Source organism: Staurois parvus, unplaced genomic scaffold (genome assembly GCF_062004578.1).
Source record: "Staurois parvus isolate SC_StPar_1 unplaced genomic scaffold, SC_StPar_1.0 ptg001060l, whole genome shotgun sequence".
In the NCBI taxonomy this organism is placed as follows: Eukaryota; Metazoa; Chordata; class Amphibia; order Anura; family Ranidae; genus Staurois; species Staurois parvus.
In genome coordinates, this window is record NW_028318856.1 from 1427272 (window position 1) to 1447772 (window position 20501).

The 20501-nt window shown below is 44.3% G+C and overlaps 1 protein-coding gene across 2 annotated transcripts in view; it reads right to left on the bottom strand.

The window, feature by feature from the left end:
* Nucleotides 1–13604: 13604 nt before the first annotated feature.
* Nucleotides 13605–20501, bottom strand: part of SPNS1 (SPNS lysolipid transporter 1, lysophospholipid) — a 31230-nt gene continuing 24333 nt past the window's right edge. For both annotated transcript variants that reach the window (XM_089658256.1, XM_089658255.1), the window contains exons 12-14: nucleotides 19399–19497; nucleotides 19142–19313; nucleotides 13605–16299 (exon numbers count right to left, since the gene is read on the bottom strand). In XM_089658256.1, coding sequence (XP_089514382.1) covers nucleotides 16205–16299; nucleotides 19142–19313; nucleotides 19399–19497 — 366 coding nt within the window. In that variant the 3' untranslated portion in view covers nucleotides 13605–16204. The remainder of the gene's footprint in view (nucleotides 16300–19141; nucleotides 19314–19398; nucleotides 19498–20501) is intronic.

Sequence of the window (20501 nt, forward strand, 5' to 3'; positions counted from 1 at the left end):
CAAACACTGAATTCAAGCCACAGTACACTGTGAAGACAGTGAAGCATGGTGGTGCAAGCATCATGATATGGGGATGTTTCTCATACTACGGTGTTGGGCCTATTTATCGCATACCAGGGATCATGGATCAGTTTGAATACATCAGAATACTTGAAGAGGTCATGCTGCCTTATGCTGAAGAGGAAATGCCCTTGAAATGGGTGTTCCAACAAGACAACGACCCCAAACACACCAGTAAACGTGCAACATCTTGGTTCCAGACCAACAAGATTGACGTTATGGAGTGGCCAACCCAATCCCCGGATCTTAATCCAATAGAAAACTTGTGGGGTGACATCAAAAATGCAGTTTCTGAGGCAAAACCAAGAAATAGAGAAGAACTGTGGAATGTGGTCCAATCATCCTGGGCTGGAATACCTGATCACAGGGGCCAGAAGTTGGGTGACTCCATGCAACACAGATGTACAGCAGTTCTCAGAAACAGTGCGACTACAACCAAATATTCATGAAGTCATTCAAAGGAAAGCAAAATCTTCAAACATTTTTCAGTTTATATAGTGAATGTTTGAGTTTGTAAAGAAGAATACAAACACTGCGATTTTTATGAACCGTCTAATATTCACTTTTCTTCAATTTTTTTAGAGGAACAACACAAATTTGATAGTGGGTGGGTTTCACATATTGTTATGTCACACGATATTTGCACAGCAGTCTTTCAAATGCAATTTTTTTGGGGAAAACTACTTTTTTTTCATTTTCATGCAAAAAAGCACAATACGGGCAGCACAGTGGTGAAATGGTTAGCACTTCTGCCGGGCAGTACTAGGGTCATTGGTTCTAATCCCAACCACGGCACCACCTGAATGGAGTTTGCATGTTCTCCCTGTGTCTGTGAGGGTTTCCTCCAGGTACTCTAGTTTCCTCCCACACCCCAAAGACATGCTGGTAGGGTAATTGGCTCCTGTCTAAATTGTCCCTAGTATGTGTATGTATGAATGTGAGTTAGGCACCTTAGATTGCATATTCTCCCTGCGTCTGCATGGGTTTCCTCCAGGTACTCCGGTTTCCTCTGGGTACTCCGGTTTCCTCTCACATTCCAAAGACATGCTGCTGGTAGGTTAATTGGCTCCTGTCTAAATTGTCCCTAGTATGTGTATGTATGACTGTGAGTTAGGGACCTTAGATTGTACACCCCTTGAGGGTTAGGGACCTTAGATTGTACGCCCCTTGAGGGTTAGGGACCTTAGATTGTACGCCCCTTGAGGGTTAGGGACCTTAGATTGTACGCCCCTTGAGGGTTAGGGACCTTAGATTGTATGCCCCTTGAGGATTAGGGACCTTAGATTGTACGCCCCTTGAGGATTAGGGACCTTAGATTGTACGCCCCTTGAGGGTTAGGGACCTTAGATTGTACGCCCCTTGAGGATTAGGGACCTTAGATTGTACACCCCTTGAGGGTTACGGACTGATGTGAATGTACAATATATATGTAAAGTGCTGTGTAAATTGCTGACACTATGTAAGTACCTATAATACATAACCCAATTTTTTTGTAAAATATAAAAGATGATGTTACAGCAAATAAAAAGATACCAAACATGTCACGTTTTCAAATTGTGCAAGCCCGTGTAATAGTGATAAATGTTACTATCTATAGGCAACACTTTAAAAACCTTTACAGGTTACCACTTTAGATATACAGAGGGGGTCTGGGGCTAGAATTACTGCCCATGATCTGACATTCGCGATGATACCTCACGTGTAAGGCGGTCACTGTTTGTGTGCGTGCAGGACTGAACTGACGCGTACGTGCGCATGAGAGAACGGGGGCACTTTCATTTTTTTCCCCCACTTATTCATTTATTTTATGTTTTTTATTTTTATACTGTTGCTTTCATTTTTTTAATCACTTTTATTGTCACAAGGAATGTAAACATCTTTGTGACAATAGGCACATGACAGGTACTCTTGGAAAACATTTATAGGTAAAGTAGATCCAGGGAATATCCGATTGCTCTCGGGGGATCAGGAAGGAATTTTTTTTCCCAGCAGGAGCAAATTGTTTCATGCTTTGCTGGTTTTTTTGCCTTCCTCTGGATCAACTGTGGGTGTAGGATTATAACTTTTTTTTTTTTCTTTTTTTAATGGCTGAACTGGATGGACTTTTGTCTTTTTTCAGCCAGACTATGTAACAGGTACTCTTTATGGAGGGATCTGGGGTCAAAAAGACCCCAAATCCTTCCTCTGCACTTCCTCATTGGTCGCACCGCTGCAATTTAAAATCACGCGATTTATGTTTTGCAGTGCGATTTCCATTATATTCTATGTATGTAAAATCAAAATCAACTGCAGAAAAAGTCAAGCAAGAACTACTTTAGAAATCACGCATGTTAAGACACTGATGTTTTGGTGCGATTTCAGTTCGCACCTAAAATCGAACCGGTATGACCAGGCACTTGGAATCATTCAAAACCCTGAGCTCAGTATTTTTGCATACTTTTAATTTTTTGAAACTGGTGTGGATGACATCTTGGTAAACAAAGTAATGTCAGGTCATCTCTTCTGGATTACTACAGAGGAAAGCCGATCAAAGCCAATCCCAGCTTTGTTGGGGTGTCTGACCATCGGATAGATGCACCGACCGGTAGCTCGGATCTCCTTGGTGGGATGGGAAGAGTCTGCGCAAGCTTTGGAAGGCGGCGGGACAGAGGCGACGTCCCCTCCCATTGTTTGGAATAGCAATCAAGCAGCCAGTTAGCCGCTAGAAATTGCTATTACAAGAGAGCCAACCGCCGGCTCTACAGAGCGGCACCAAGACGCCCTGTAGCTCCAGGCATCATCCCGGTATGATGGCTCAGGCTCCCATATGTCGCTGGAGCTGAAGTGGATATAATAAATAATGTATGCTTTGTTAGAATGCCGACATACATCTCAAAATGCAAGTAACACTACAAATGACAAATAGAAACATTTAAAACTTGCCCCAGACGAAATCAAATCACTAGCATGCAGTGGCAATGCAGATGGAGGGGGGAGTTGAGAGGAACTTGGTTCCTCTATTACACGGGTGTCAAACTGGTGGCTCGCCAGCTGCTGCCAAACTACAAGTCCCATGAGGCATTGCAAGATTGACAGTTACAAGCATGACTCCCAAAGGCAGAGGCATGATGGGACTTGTAGTTTTCGCAACAGCTGGAGGTCTGCCAGTTTGACACCCTGCTCTATGACTTCTTCAGTCACATGGGTCAGTCATTCGAGTAGATACTGGTGTCCCCCGTGACTCTGGTGGCTGCTTCCAAATTTGTATCCATTCTGTTTGGAGCGTGCGCTCACGTGACTGGTTCGGATACTGACATTGTGCACGTCTGCTCCATGGACACATACACATTTTAGGCCCATTGCACGAAAGCCATCTAGCACTTGTGCGTCCAAAGCCGGCATATTAGTGCCCACCTAGGAGGCACAGGTGCAATGTCCATCCTAGCTGCCCACAGACTATCAAAGGCTATGGCAGGATGTAATACATTGCGTCTGGACAAGGCTGACCGCTGTTCCAAGTGGTACTTGTATTTAGGGAGCCAAAGTGACTCAAAGTACTGAAGGCAGACAGTCAACATACCAACCCCAATTTTCAGGAGCTTAACAATGGTGGCCTCCATGTGTCTCTTGTAGTTTATTTTACTGCGATCCTTCACTATAAAAGAGGAACTAAGGCTAAGTAGACCTGTAAAACAATACAGCAAACATTCACCTTTCCTACCCCCCACTGCCCAACAGCTCTTCTGGTCTATCACCCCCTGAAATCTGTTGACAAAGCAACACATCTGGGAGCGTCCATCTCCTTGTACCCAGCAGCTCTCACTGGTTCCTCCATTGGAGCTCCATTCTTCTTTACAGGATATAGCAGGGACACAGAGGTCAGAGGAAGTAACAGGTAAGATGGTGGACCCAGGAGATGGACACTCCTGAAAGAGTCACTGTCAGAGCCTGGGATCGAACCTGGTCCTTCTGCAGTGAGAGGCAATGTCTCTCCTCACTGAGCTATCTGGAATGCTGGACAGCTCCCTTGACAATTCTTGGATAATCCTGCCTTGTGCCTTGAAAACTCTTGAACCTTGAACTCCTTGCTCCTCCCATGAACTTCCTTATAAAAGCCATGTCTATGCACTTCCTCCTTGCCAGATTATTGTGCCTTTCTAGCCAATATCCCGCTACTGTTCCTGCTGCTGTCTACACCTCCGCTACTGACCTTTGGCTTGTTCCTGACCACGATTTCGTCTCATCCTAATGTACTACGATTGATCTGCTACAATTTGTGACTGACCCTTGGCTTGTGACTGACTCTGCTTTCGTCTGATCCCTAACCTGTTGATCCGCTATTGGTTCCCAGTCTCCTCATTCCCTGGTGGGGTGATCCTGAGATCTGCGACCTGGTATTAACACGCAGCCCAATCCATCTCCACCATTAGGAGCTCTGGTGAATACCGGTTAATACTTAGACCCCGCACCTCAGGTGAGCCTGCGTCATTCCCAGGGGGATCCGCTGGTGTACCTATACTGCTGGTTTCAGGTAAGCCTTTTACTGCTATAGCAACTGGTCTCTGAACCTGACCTTATATCATGACAGAATAATCTGGCCCAACATGGAGGCCGCTATAGCAAGTGTTGTGAATCCTCTTAGGCAGCAAATTGCTGAGCTGCAGGAATTTGGGGTTACCCATCAGGAAAAAGTTGCCAAACTGGAAAGCATTGTGGATAGGCAACAGGGAGAGATTCAGGCTCTGCAGAGGCAACTGCTGAACCGTGATGATCCTAGCTCACATATGCCCCAGCCCCAGCCCCAACCATCTAAGTTTAATGGAGACCGCCGCCAATACAGGGGTTTCCTTAATCAATGTCGCATATATTTTCAAATGTACCCTGCTGCGTTTCCTTCAGAGAAAAAAAAGGTAATGTTTATTATTGGGCTTCTTACTGGGGAAGCTTTAGCTTGGGCCTCCCCTTATATAGAGCAAAACCATGGCATTCTAAATAATTTCGATACCTTTTTGACTGCGATGAATCAGGTTTTTGATGTTCCCAACCGTTGTGCTTCTGCCGAAGCAAAATTACATAGTCTAAGGCAGGGTAGATGCTCGGTCGCTGAATACACAGCCGAGTTCAGAAGTTGGGTTGCAGATACCACTTGGAACCCTGCAGCACAAAAGAGCCAGTTCCGCCAAGGGCTTTCTGAACAGGTAAAGGATGAGCTTGCCAGAGGTGATACTCCTAATGATCTTGAGGAATTCATCCAATTGTGTATCCGAATCGATCAAAGACTTACAGAAAGGAGAAGCTAGGAATACTTGGAAATAATAGGGGCATGCATCTCTCTGCTAGTCCGTTTGTTCAGCAGGATTCAAGAGTCTCTCTGGGTTCTAACACTCCTGAGCCTATGCAGGTTGATGCAATCAAGAGATCCATCTCCATTCAGGAGAAAGAGAGAAGACGTTCAGAGAATCTATGTCTATATTGTGGGGATTCTGGTCATTATGCAATTAATTGTCCTAACAAGGTTAAAAGAACTATTGCTGTGACTGATATGACTGAGCCTGAACACATAAACTCCATAAGCCAGTCGATCTCCCTGCTGATTCCTGAAGAGAATAAGGTGAACTCCCTGCTTTCTCATTTTGTTATCCCCATTAAATTGGTATCTGAGGGCCGTGAAATTTCCGGCTCTGCTATGCTGGATTCCGGGGCTGGGGGGAACTTTATGGATATGGAGTTTGCTCACAACCATGGTATTCAAGCCAGAAACACATTTACCCCTATTGATATGGAGACAGTAGATGGGTCACCTTTATCTTCAGGACCTGTTACCCATAAAACGGTTCCCCTGGTACTGCTGTTTGAGGCTGACCATAGTGAGACTATCAGCTTTCAGCTGATTACGTCACCCAAGTTTCCCATCATCCTAGGCATTCCTTGGTTCTCCACTCACAATCCTTCCATCAATTGGGGAGCTCGGACTATAGATTTTACGTCCCCCCACTGTGAAAAACATTGCAAAGAACCTTGCCTACCAAGTTCATCACCAACCAAGGAAGTGCAAGGTGACATAGTGGCTACCCAGTCATATGACAACTTGCCCACACATTACCATGAGTTCCGGGATGTCTGTGAAAGAAGAATGCAGATCAATTACCCCCCATCGCCCATATGATTGCCCCATTGAGCTGCTCCCAGGGGCAGAAATACCTTTCGGTCGCCTTTTCAATCTGTCGGAACCCGAATTAAAAGTACTCAGGGTGTGGATCAATGAGAACTTGGAGAAGGGCTTTATTAGGCACTCAACTTCTCCTGCGGGGGCAGCCCTGTTCTTCGTTGAAAAGAAGGACTCCACCTTGCGTCCATGCATTGACTACAGAGACATGAATAAGATCACTATTAAAAACCGCTATCCATTACCCTTGATCTCTGAAATGTTGGAAAGACTTCGTTCTGCCAAGATCTCTACCAAGCTTGACCTACGAGGGGCATATAACCTTGTCCGCATTCGTCAAGGAGACGAATGGAAGACTGCCTTCAGAACCAGGTATGGGCATTTCGAATCCTTGGTGATGCCGTTTGGACTTTGCAACGTTTCAGCATTTTATCAACGATGTTTTTCATGATCTGTTGGACCAATTTGTAATTGCCTATCTGGATGACATTCTTATTTTTTCTGATAATTGGGAGGAGCACCGCAAACATGTTTGCATGGTCTTTGAAAGATTAAGGCAAAATAGACTTTACATCAAATTGGAGAAATGTGAGTTTGAACAAACCCAGATCCAGTTCTTAGGCTATATCATTTCTCCAGAAGGAGTGAGCATGGATCCCGAGAAAATCAAAGCAGTGGTAGATTGGTCAGCACCAGGAAATGTTAAGGAGATTCAACGTTTCGTCGGGTTTGCCAACTTCTACAGAAAATTCATAAGAAACTTTTCTAAAGTGATAGCTCCAATCACACAGCTGACAAAAAAGGGGTACCCTTTGTATGGACTTCTGAGGCACAGGCTGCGTTTGTAAAGCTGAAGACTCTGTTCACTTCTGCACCAATTTTGGTACATCCCGACCCTGAACTACCCTTTATAGTGGAAGTGGATGCTTCCAATTCTGCCGTGGGAGCGATCCTGTCTCAGAGAAGTGGTGAAAAGATGCAGCTTCATCCTTGTGCCTACTTTTCCCGTCTGATGTCCTCAGCCGAAAGAAATTATGACATTGGGAATAAAGAACTACTGGCAATTAAGGAAGCCTTTTCTGAATGGAGGCATCTGCTAGAAGGGGCCAATCATCCTGTAACTGTTCTCACTGACCATAGAAATCTGGAATTCATTCGCTCGGCCAAGAGATTGTCTTCCAGACAAGCACGCTGGTCTTTATTCTTCTCAAGATTCAATTTTGTTATATCATATCGACCTGGATCGAGGAATGGTAAGGCCGATGCCTTATCAAGGATGCTGTCTGAGCCTCCCCAGGAGGGCGATTCCGAATGTTCAATCCTAACGCAAAAGAACTTCCTGGGGGCCACAAGTGCAAAGACATTCTTGAGCCTCCTCAAAGAGGGGTATGAGAATGATCCACTTCTCAGGGATCCTCCTAGGGACATAAACCTTGAGTACAAGAACGGCTTTTGGACTCCTAGCACATTGTCTCTACGTACCTGAGTCTGCTCGGGTGGAAGTCCTCAAATTAGTTCATGACTCCAAACTGGCAGGACACTTTGGGATTTCAAAGACTGATGACCTTCTGTCACGTTCCTTCTGGTGGCCCAGTTACAAGAAGGATATCAAACGCTACGTGGCCTCTTGTCTGACGTGCGCACGTCATAAGACACCCCGAGCTTCTCCTTTGGGGTTACTCCAGCCACTTCCTGTTCCATCGAGACCTTGGGGGTCAATTTCTATGGACTTTGTGGTCGAATTGCCTCCCTCAAAGGAAATGACTACTATCTTTGGTAGTCGTCGACCGCCTTACCAAAATGGCTCATTTTATACCTGTCAAGGGGGTACCTTCTGCCGAACGAACTGCAGAGTTGATTATTCGAGATGTTTTTAAATTACATGGAATTCCTGATGATGTGGTATCTGATAGAGGTGTACAGTTTACATCAAAATTTTGGAAAAGCTTTTGTTCAGCCTTAGGGGTAACTGTTAACCTATCCTCTGCTTTTCATCCACAGTCTAATGGTCAGACAGAGAGGACCAATCAAACTTTGGAACAGTACCTTCGGTGTTTTGTCAGCTATCTTCAGGATGACTGGGTGGACTATTTACCTACGGCAGAGTTTGCCTATAACAATGCTAAACATAGCTCCACCTCCCAAAGCTCTTTTTTCCTCAATATGGGGTATCATCCAGTTTTTATTCCGGAGCTCCCTATCACAATTCAAATTCCTGCTGTTGCCAACAGATTAACTACCTTGCGGGAGACTCAAGCGAAGTTGATCGAGACCTTGGGGGAGGCTCAGGAATGTTATAAAAGGGCTGCCGACAGTCATCGCAGATCACTTCCTACCTTTCATGTGGGTGACAAGGTTTGGCTATCTACTAAAAATCTTAAGGTTCATGTTCCATCTGCAAAGTTGGGCCAAAAGTTTGTGGGACCTTTCCAGATTTCTGCTCAGATTAACCCAGTCGCCTTTCGCTTAAAACTTCCTGACAGTATGAGGATTCACCCCGTGTTTCATGTATCACTTTTCAAACCATTTCTCTGGAAGAATTCTTCCTCCTCCGGTTGAGGTACAGGGTGAAGAAGAATATGTGGTAGAGAATATTCTTGACTCTAGGATGTTTAGAGGAAAATTGCAGTATCTTGTCCAATGGGAAGGATATGGGCAAGAGGAAAATTCTTGGGAGCCTGAGGAAAATGTCCATGCTCCTAGATTGACAAGAGAATTTCACCAGAGGTTTCCTCACAAGCCTAGTCCTAAGACATCCAGGGGATGTCCTGTGAGGAGGGGAGTACAGTCAGAGCCTGGGATCGAACCTGGTCCTTCTGCAGTGAGAGGCAATGTCTCTTCTCACTGAGCTATCTGGAATGCTGGACAGCTCCCTTGACAATTCTTGGATAATCCTGCCTTGTGCCTTGAAAACTCTTGAACCTTGAACTCCTTGCTCCTCCCATGAACTTCCTTATAAAAGCCATGTCCATGCACTTCCTCCTTGCCAGATTATTGTGCCTTTCCAGCCAATATCCCGCTACTGTTCCTGCTGCTGTCTACACCTCCGCTACTGACCTTTGGCTTGTTCCTGACCACGATTTCGTCTCATCCTAATGTACTACGATTGATCTGCTACCATTTGTGACTGACCCTTGGCTTGTGACTGACTCTGCTTTCGTCTGATCCCTAACCTGTTGATCCGCTATTGGTTCCCAGTCTGCTCATTCCCTGGTGGGGTGATCCTGAGATCTGGGACCTGGTATTAACACGCAGCCCAATCCATCTCCACCATTAGGAGCTCTGGTGAATACCGGTTAATACTTAGACCCCCGCACCTCAGGTGAGCCTGCGTCATTCCCAGGGGGATCCGCTGGTGTACCTATACTGCTGGTTTCAGGTAAGCCTTTTACTGCTATAGCAACTGGTCTCTGAACCTGACCTTATATCATGACAGTCACGTTCCCTGTGGGCTTCACTCGAAGATTTCTCAGGACTAAAGAGTTTGTGGCACGGGCTGAAGGAAAAGTGGGCATTTATATTGCCTCTAATGGGAAACATTTTCCTTAGGACCTTTTCTGTAGTGGCACTTTATTCGATATCTCACCTGACAAAGGGCATGAAACCCAGTCCAGACTTACTTTTACAATCACAACTGTGAGCTTCTGGTGTTTTGAAACGCTTATCGTGTATTCTTCACCATTGCTTTGGACTCATTGGGGTTGATCTAAAGCTGGAGAGTGCAAAACCTGGTGCAGCTGCGCATGGGAGCCAATCAGCTTCTAATTTCAGCATGTTCAGTTAAGCTTTGACCAATAAAAAAAAAAAAAAAAAACCTGGAAGCGGATTGGTTTCTAAGCAGAGCTGCCTCAGATTTTGCACTCTCCAGTTTTAGTACATCAACCCCATTATGTAATGTATAATATATTTGTGGTGGCATCTGGTGTAACTACAATTAGCGGTGCACTGAAATGAGCGTCCAGTTGTGCGAAATGGCGTCCCACAGGTGTGCACATCATTTCGCACAACCAGACCACACTATGGAAGACCTCAATATTTTAGTTCTTAAAGGAAATTTGCTTGAGGTGATTGTAGCCGTATTAGTGCATTTGCGACAGAAACAATTGAGTACTGACGTACTTTTTTTATTTGCACTAACATACAATTTTGAGGACAAGCTTTCGGGGTATGTCCCCTTCTTCAAGGTCCAAGCAGTACTGTTACAAATCACAAAGTTTAAGCAGAATGTTAGAAGGGATTGAGAGGAAAAAAAAAAAAAAGGCTACAGCTAAGATACATCAAAAGCGAGGGGGGAGGGGGATACTACACTCACACAGAGGGGGTCAAGCTTCAGCTAATAGTCATAAATGTTGGATAATGGTTGAGGAATCCCATGTCCAAGTTAAGGCCGTTATCTTTTGTGTTGTGTCAAATAGAATTATCATTCTTAGTTCAAATGTTTTTCTTTCCTGGATGGATTTGAATTTTCCTTTCAGAACTAAAACATTGAGGTCTTCCATAATGTGGCCTGGTTGTGTGAAATGGTGTCCCACAGGTGTGCAGAGGTCATCTTCTTTATGTTCCTTGATGGTATGTCTGTGCAAATTCATCCTTGTTTGCAACTTCTGTCCTGTTTCACCAACATAAGATCCTTTGCTGCATTGTCTGCACTGGATAAGGTACACAACATTACTGGAGGTGCAGCTGTATGATCCGGAGATATTAAAGATCCCTTTTCAAATCTATTCAGGAAAGGAAAACTTTTGAACTAAGAATGCTAATTCTATTTGACACAAAAGATAACGGACTTAATGTGGACATGGGATTCCTCACTCATTATCCAACAGTTTTATGACCCCCCTCTGTGAGTGTTGTCATCCCCCCCCCCCCCCTCCTTGCTTTTGCTGTATCTTATCTCTAGTCTAGTCTAATCCTAGTCTTTTAACCATTTACATGTACATCTGTGTGTGTTTCTTTCTGGGGGGTTTTTTTTTTCTCCCCCTTTCAACATCTCTTCTAACATTCTGCTAAAACTTTGTAGTAGCCCTTTGAAAATGTGTTATTACACGTTAGGGAGGCACCCTTTCTCATGGAAAACTAACTGCATGACCTACCGTCTACCTCAGATGTAAGTGCTGATCCTTTTTATCTGTATCTTGATGTTACTCCTTTTTTTGATCATTAAACATACTACACTATTGGAGTTCTTTTTCTCTGGGCTCATTTTTTGGCACCGAGAGTCCTTCCCCTGAAGGTACCTATCTGGATTCCCATCTGAATGTATGATTCCCCTGATGGCTGGAAATTGCACTGCTGGACGCAGCTAACCTAAGATGTTCACACATTGATGGAGAGGAAACCTGCCCTGGATAGATGACACCTGGAAGCGGATTGGTTTCTAAGCAGAGCTGCTCCAGATTTTGCACTCTCCAGTTTTAGTAAATCAACCCCATTATGTAATGTATAATATCTTTTGTGGTGGCATCTGGTGTAACTACAATTAGCGGTGCACTGAAATGAGCGCCCAATTGTGCGAAATGGCGTCCCACAGGTGTGCCATTTCGCACAACCAGACCACACTATGGAAGACCTCAATATTTTAGTTCTTAAAGGAAATTTCAAATCTATTCAGGAAAGGAAAACTTTTGAACTAAGAAAGATAATTCTATTTGATACAAAAGATAACGGCCTTAACTTGGACATGGGATTCCTCACTCATTATCCAACAGTTTTATGACCCCCTCTGTGAGTGTTGTCTCCCCCTCCTTGCTTTTGTTGTGTCTTATCTCTAGTCTAATCCTAGTCTTTTAACCCTTTACATGTATATCTGTGTGTTTCTTTCTGGGGTTTTTTTTTCTCCCCCTTTCAACATCTCTTCTAACATTCTGCTAAAACTTTGTAGTAGCCCTTTGAAAATGTGTTATTACACGAAACGCGTTAGAGAGGCACCCTTTCTCATGGAAAACTAACTGCATGACCTACTGTCTACCTCAGATGTAAGTGCTGATCCTTTTTATCTGTATCTTGATGTTACTCCTTTTTTTGATCATTAAACATACTACACTATTGGAGTTCTTTTTCTCTGGGCTCATTTTTTGGCACTGAGAGTCCTTCCCCTGAAGGTACCTATCTGGATTCCCACCTGAACGTATGATCCCCCTGATGGCTGGAAATTGCACTGCTGGACGCAGCGAACCTAAGATGTTCACACATTGATGGAGAGAGGAAACCTGCCCTGGATAGATGACACCTGGTGAGGCACCCCCACCTGATGACCTCATCCGCATGCAGAGTTCCCACCCCGAGTACCTAGGAGTAGGTCTTATATACCCCAACGCACATTAATCTGTGCTATCTGGTCAGTGCATAGTACGCTCGTTACTTCCAGCCACAGCAGTCACGAAAGCTAATTGTTGCTTATTGTGTCACTACAGTCACTCTATACCTCATGAACTATATTCAAGACTGTACTTCTGTTTTGTGATATCATTGGTCTACCATATATACGCTATAGCGCCGCATTTGTACTATTATTTTTTGTAGTAGTACTGCCTGGACCTTGAAGAAGGGGATTCCCCGAAAGCTTGTCCTCAAAATCGTATGTTAGTGCAAATAAAAAAGTATCACGTCAGTACTCAATTGTTTTTGCGGTAAGAATAAAACTGATTAAATATTTTATTTTAAGGGACAGTGCAAAAAAAAAAAAAATGAAATAAATTAAAAAAAAGTTTAAAGTGCCCCCCCCCATACATAGGTCACGCCCACATATGTAAATGGTGTTCAAACCACACACGTGAGGTATTGCCATGAACGTCGGAGTAAGAGTCCAAGCCCCAAAACGGCCCACCACTACCTTCTTTCAAGTTGGGCACAAAGCTATGGCAGGGAATTCTTCCTACCCGCTCATGTTATCACCCACCCATAACCAGGGACTGATCCAGTCAGCCCAGCTCAATTTCCAGCCCCAAAGAAATACCAGACATTATATTGGAATAAAATTTACATTTGGACTAGAACACGATGGAGCGGTGCTTTAATCCGACACTCAATAATAAGTACTGAAACCACCAGAGATATATGACAGCCAGGGAACTAGTGTGGTCAGTAAGCAAAACAAGCCTCCATATTCTCCCACTACAGGCTTACATGGAGCTGAATCCGGCTGCTGCGGTTAGCAGTGATTCTTATAACAAGACCCCGGACTACCTACCACAAAATGAGAATTTTGGTGTAGGCTCAACAGGTTTTTTTTTTTCTTGTAACAAGAGTCTGCAGAGCAGTACTGAGGCAGGGTGCTGTGATGTGTTCAGGAAGCTATGTACAGCACACTGCGGGTCCCACCCACCAGCCATGATTTGCTTGCATTGCATAGAGAAGAACAGAAACCCAGCAATAACACCACCGGATCCAAATGATGATATTGTATTGAAAACTGAAAGATTTTATTTATTTAAAAATGTCATTAGCATGTTCATGGGGGGGGGGGGGTAGAAACCAAAATAGAAGCAGAATAAAACATCAGATTTAAAGAAATAAAAAAAAACCAACATGTGGCAATTCAGTCCATTGGCTGCACTCAAAATGAAATGAGTTGTGCTGGAGAACACTGTGAATGGCAAAGGCTCAAAACAATTCCCTTTTTACCTAAGAAGAATAATTTAACCACACATCCACTGGAACAAGAGTGGGACACACCCCCCCCCCGATAACCACCCACCATAGATCTCTGTGCAGAAAGAAGAGGCCAGCAGCTTGTTCATTTATAATCAGCAGTCCGTGCACAAAGGAATTATCAATACATATCAAATATATTGCTCTGACGTCGGTTTGCTGTCAGTGTTCGGCGTCTATTCTTTTGTCTCCCTCCCTTCCACTCAGTGCTGGTCCCTCTACAGATCAGAGAAGTGTATTATGTACCTCCAATGCTGGTTATACATTGATGACCTGCTAGTCAGGTTTGTTTGTGTTCAGCAGGCACCAATAAAAGATTTTCAGGTACCCTCAAAAGTAAGTTCCTTCCCTGACTAACTAATGCTAGGGTTTCTTGAAGGGTTGGTTCATCTTTTCAGAAAAATCAAAAAGGTGATCCAACACTCTACACCCTCCCCACCACCACCCCCCTCGGTTCTTATCTACATGGGTGCGGAGCTGTCAGTGCTTACGCAGGTCATGGAGTGGTCCAGGGATTTGAATTCCCCCACTCTTCTCTCTGCAGGGCTTCTGGCATGGATCAGAGCGATGTTCTTTGCTGGCTTGGACCAATCAGAAATTGCTATGATCTGTCCCGGAAGCCCTGCAGAGAGAAGAGGGCGTAGTGCAGGGATTTCAAATCGGGAGGACCGTGAGGAGGTGGTGGTGGGGGGTGTACTGTAAGTATTAGTCCACCTTTTCATTTTTTCTGTAACAGAGAACCAACCCAATAACTCTCATGTCCCAGTGTTGGCATCCTCTTGAAAATGGTGTGTTGTCTCCACCTCTATATCTGAGAGCAAGCAAGCTCCTCCCCTGAGGAACCAGTGCTGGAGATCTGCCTTGCTCTCCATTTGTTGTTCATATTCCATGGTTAGTTTTCCCTTAAGAGTTAAACCACACTTGATATGTGGCTTTAAAGGATAAGTTCACATTATGGAGCACGGTACCCATTTTTCGGGTGGACTTGGCCCCCACACCCCTGATTTCACCTTCCCTGTGACAGCAGAAGGGGGATCTTCCCCTACATCCACTGTCTCATTTTGAAAATAGCTTTTAATTCTTTTACAGCGATCTGTGAAAGAGAGAACTACAAGTACCATCAGCCATTGCAGCAGACAGCTTGTACTTCTCAATGGACTGCGAGGGCGCTGATGAGAGCTCTCATAGTTCATTCACAAGCCCTGCTGCATGTAAACAGTCAGCCCACAACAGAGGTAAGAGGCTGCAGGATCCTGACATTGCCCCCCTGATCCTCTGATCCTGGGTGCAATGCTTTGCAGGCTGCTGAGGGAAAAAAAATTTAAAAATAAAATAATAAAATGCGAATTTTTTTCCCTGCAAAAATACGTGCATTTATTATTTTTTTCCCCAAAATATGAACTTAGCCTTTAAATCAAAGCTAAAAGAAAAATTCTTTCATTTTCTATAAAATAATGAAGGGTTATAATCCCTGTCAGGTTTTGTTTTTCCATCTGTGTCCCATTGGAGAGATCTCTCTTCACTTTCTGTCCGAAAACCAAAACAAAAAGTGGAAGGAAGTCCCCCTGCTAGTGTTCTGGTGTCAGTGATGGTAAACAGGACAAATAGAGGGCCAATCTCCCTAATCAGGGCACAGACAGGAATAAAAACCCGACGGGTTCTAATCTCTCTCCAAAACTTAAAAAAAAAAAAAAAAAAAAGTTTCACCTTTAGTTATATATTAACATTTCCAACGGAGTCCTTTTTTTTTTTTTTGGTGGAGAGTCGAGTTATTAAAAGTGCTGACATGTCGGTACACCAAATGTAAAATAACTGACCTATGACTTAAAGTCTATCACACATATAAAAACACATTAAAAGCAAACAGTCCCAATTTCAGATGTCCTTGTTGCCATTTGCTGCAGTGCTTCCATGGCCTTCAAGGATTCGCACCCTCCAGTGAACTTTTAATAATTTTACAAGGAATTGCTGTGCAAAACTGCCGGTCTGTTATTAAAAAAAATATTGTGTGTGTGAATTATAAAATATGATTAAAACATCTCATTTGTATTGTATTACCTAAAGAAAAAATGAACAAAAATAAATATTTTGGAGAAACCAAATTCCTGGAAGGTGAAAATTGAAAAGGTCACAAAGATGGAGGCTTGGCCCCCTTTCAAGTCCAGTTCCTCCGTCTGCTTGGTCAAAATCAGTCCATAAAACAAGGCGAGTCATCTGAGTGAGCAGGCAGAGAAGACACAGGTTGTCCCACCAGTGGGGAGCTTCTTCTGCTCGATGGATGACAACAAAGCACTGCATGTTCATAGCTCCACCTTGGACCAATCTTGGGGCTTCAAAGCCCGCAGCAGTTTATATGAGAACACTGGACACCGGCACCTTGGTGGAGCGCCCTCGTTTTGGGACCACAATTCTGTCTTCAGGACTGTCTGCATCTGTTACGAGGCCTGAGAGGGAAAAAACACAAGAAACAACTAATTATCACTGTCAGCCTGGCCAGGGCCATGGATAAGGGGGTACCACCAGTCCTCCTGTAGGGGGCCCAGGCCAGCAGGGGAGCCCAGGCAGATGGGTGAATCACATGTAGGCAGGGAGAGTGATCGGAACCGTGATTACTGGAACCGATCCCTTGTTTTGCTCCTTCTACAGCAGCTGAAAAGCTGGCTTCTTCTCTTCTCCCTCCCGTCAACTTTCAACTGCTGCAGAGAGCCATAAAGGGGGATCGGTTCCAGTAATTGCCCCAAATCACCCTCCTTGTGCACCATATGTTTACCCCTGCTGCCCAGGCCCCCTGTGTGCCCCAACCCCGGCAGTGCTACCAGCTACCCTCCTTTCCACTGGCAGCTGCAGGAAATAGGATCCTTCAGGATGCAGAGTGGGGGAAGGTTCCAGTAAATATGTCACTTTTACCAGCCCCTTCCTTTCCAGAATGAACACAACGAGCGATCGGTATTGATCTCTCACGGTGTTCATTCATATTTTTATTTATTTTTTTACTTTTTTTTGGGGGGGGGGGGGGGGGGGGGCGTGGTTTCTAACAGCAGCCATGAGCCTGGCCAATGTAGTAGCATGTAGAGCAGACTGCCAAACACTTTGCCTGAGGACTGCAGCCTCTTTCCTGGGGAATCATTTTCAAAGGGTCAGTCATATCCAATAGGGAGACAAGAGGAAGAGGAAAGGCTGGGTCACAGTGAAAACCACTAAAACATTGGGTTGGGTTTGGTTTCTGCAATACAGCACCCTGAGATTTTAAACTAAAAGGAAAATGTAGAAATTAGGCCGCACTGCATTCCTGCTGCCAGATTGCTATAGGTACAAATGCGTTTGATCTGCATTGGGGGTTCTAAGCTGATATACAGTATACTTTTATTATCTCACAAGCATTTAGTAGAAGAGCACCCCTGACACCCATCTGCAAATGGTACGTGGCTCTCTAATGAGGAACCCAATCCAAACACGTTTGACTGCGCACAGTACATCTAGTGAACCCATCTGATCAAAATTCGCTTATGTATAAAACACGGTGCAAAAATATATACACACAACTGTTCAACTGATCAGATAGTGGCCACGCTGCTGCTCTTCAGCTGGACTCACCAGCTATAGCAAGATATTCTAGAAATCAAGGATAGAGCTGAGCTATGTGATCTAATAAAGTGCTATGTGCTTGCTGTGATCATCAGAATACAATCAACATTTCATGTGCTGCATCTTCATCATAAAACAAGAAATGTGTGCGGATGCCTACCAACGTATAACATACATCACTTTGCAAACAAAAATAAAAAATTACTCAAAATAAAAACAATCAAAATTATCCTGTGCTAATTCATATATGTGAACCAAGTCCTGATGAGGTGACTATTGTAAACAAATATGTCAATCAACAAGTAAATATATATATATATATATATTTTACAAATATATATATAAATAAAAAAAATAAATAAATTTATATTTATATATATATATATATATATATATATATATATATATATATATTTTTTTTTTATTCTGCCCCTGGAAGACGTTCAATGACAAAACGCGTAGGGCGGGGTTTGCATGTGACGTCACCACGCACACTGAAACTCAGAAGTCGCGGCCACTAACTCTGGTCGGAGGGAACCAGTTTTTTGAGAGTACACAGTTCATAGTTGTGTCAGTGGAGACACATTATCATGCGACTGTCATTTTAAATAAAGGAAATATGGTTCTAAAAAGGTTGGATGCCATGTGAGTTTTTCTCTCCTCTTCCCGGGATACAAAACATTTTCTATGGTCAAGAGAGTACTTTGATGAGATTGCTGGGTCGGCAGGATATTACTCCCTGAGGGATTGCAGTTTTTGGTGATTGGTGGAAGTATGAAGCATTAAAGCAGAGCTCCACCCAAAAGGGGACGTTCCACTTTAGGTCTTTGTCCGCCGTTTCCCATTAAGGATTGGCACCTTGGGGGGGAACGAGTACCTGAATTTTACAGGTACCCGCTCCCACTTCCGCTGCGATCGCCTAAGTGATCAGAAGTGGAAGTTGTCCTCCCCTCCTCCCTCCCCGTAGTCTTCTGGGATATGTGACAGATCCTAGAAGACTACGGGACCATTCACAAAGCACAGCGCTTCTTGCGCATGCGCAGTGGGCACGCGGCTGTGAAGCCGCAGGCTGTCACAGCCGCGTGCCCACACTGAAGATGCCGGGGAGAGAAAACGGCCTGTGAAACCAGCCGTGGTGAGGACACCACTGGACTAAGGGAGAGGTAGGTTTCTGTATTTTAAAAGTCAGCAGCTACAGTCTTTATAGCTGCTGACTTTTTTTTTTTCAGCTGGAACTCCACTTTAATCTGCAGATACATAAACAATGTCGCCCACACTCCCCCATATCTCCTGATGGGGAAGTACAGGAGTTCTGCAGCCATCCTGCTCCTCCAGTCCAGCTGAACCCTCTCCTCACCTCACATTCTTGGAGCCAATGCTCCAGGCTGACCCGCCCACTGTCTGTCCAGCCCCTTCACCCTCCAGTTGTACCATCACTACGGCACAAGAGCAGCTGGAGCATGTTGACCACAAAGGAGGTAAGGGGGGAGGCATTATCACTGGTTGTTAAGCACGCAGGCAGGTTCCTGCTCCTTAACAACAAACGAATATCCAGTTGTTATGGAGCCATCACCCGACTGCATCCCTAACAACCAGCTACTCACACATCTGCGCTGTAATGTGTGCATTAAAACGCATAGTACGTATTAGAAGCACTTCAGTGTGAAAACAGCCTTAATTAGCAACAATTTACAGGCCAACCTTGAGAAAGCAACTCCGCCCGCTTTCGGTCCTTCTCGATGAAAAGCGCAGTGGCCAGGAAGAAAGCTCCACCAATTGCCCCTACGAATGAGCACAGCATGAGCGCATACTCCAGGCTGCGGAACTTCAGGAGGAAGGAGTCTGGCTTACCACGTTGTACCGCATCGGATATCTGGAGTATAAAGACAGACTGATGAGTGATGGAGACTGGTCACACGACCATTTAGGATATAAAGTGACATAAAGCTACTACTTACCACCCCAATGAGGTAGGGGCTCCCGGCATCACCTAGTAAGTGGGATACCATGATCTGCAAGGCCTCGGCTGTGGAACGCCTGGTGGGGATCACTACATACTGCAAGAAGGAGCGGAGGTCAGGAAAAAGGAGAGTCTTGGGTTAAGCTTCAAGCAATTATAAATGTCTACGAGGTTTGCAAATGTTCCTGTACTGTGTAATGGTTTGTAAACAACTGTTTTAGGGCTCATGTACACGGGACGTTTGGAAAACACTTCTGAACGATGGAAACTGACTGCTGGAAAACGTAGGTTAAGAAACGTCTGTTTAGCCGCATTTATGCGCGTTTGCGTTTAGAAGCATTTTTTAAAGATAACCTCAGGAGACCTTCCCAAATGCCCAGAATGCACTGAAAAATAGTAAAAAATTAACTATTTCAGACATTTTGAGAGGAATAGAGAGAGCAGTATGTGTGGAGATGACCGGTCTTTTCTGGTTGTATTCACTATGAATCCCATCATGAGCATAATGCGGCGCGTTCTACCATTGTTTCCTTCACGCGAAACCTGGACCTGACTGCGCTGGTGTACCGGGTCCATTTGAATACATGGAAAACGCTTTGCATGCATTTCAGATAATGAAAAAAAGGCTCTGGACAGCATCTGGACATGGAACAGTTAAAAAACACTTCTAAATGCAAACGCTTATAAACGCGGTTAGCCACGTTTACATGCGTTTGAAAAACTGATAAAATCTACTCCTGAACGCAATTTTGGTGCGTTCAAAAAAACGACAGTAAACTCAACTGCCTGTTAATGACGATGTGTACATGGACACACAGGAGAACATTAGGGAGAGTTCAGGGGCTGATGAGAAAACACAGAAAAGCTCCCAAATGTGAGTTTAGCAGCTGCAGTGTACATGAGCCCTTAATCTAGACCCAAATACACTGTGAAATAGCTGCCCTCCTATACTGTTTAATACAATGAGATCTATAAAAGATTGAATGTGTGTAGACAACATCTCCACATACGTCCCGGCTGACTGAGCTCAGCAGTAGAGACAGTCGGCTTAAATGGATTGTTCCAAGTCTCCCGTGAGACAAGCATGGTGTCGGAGAGGTT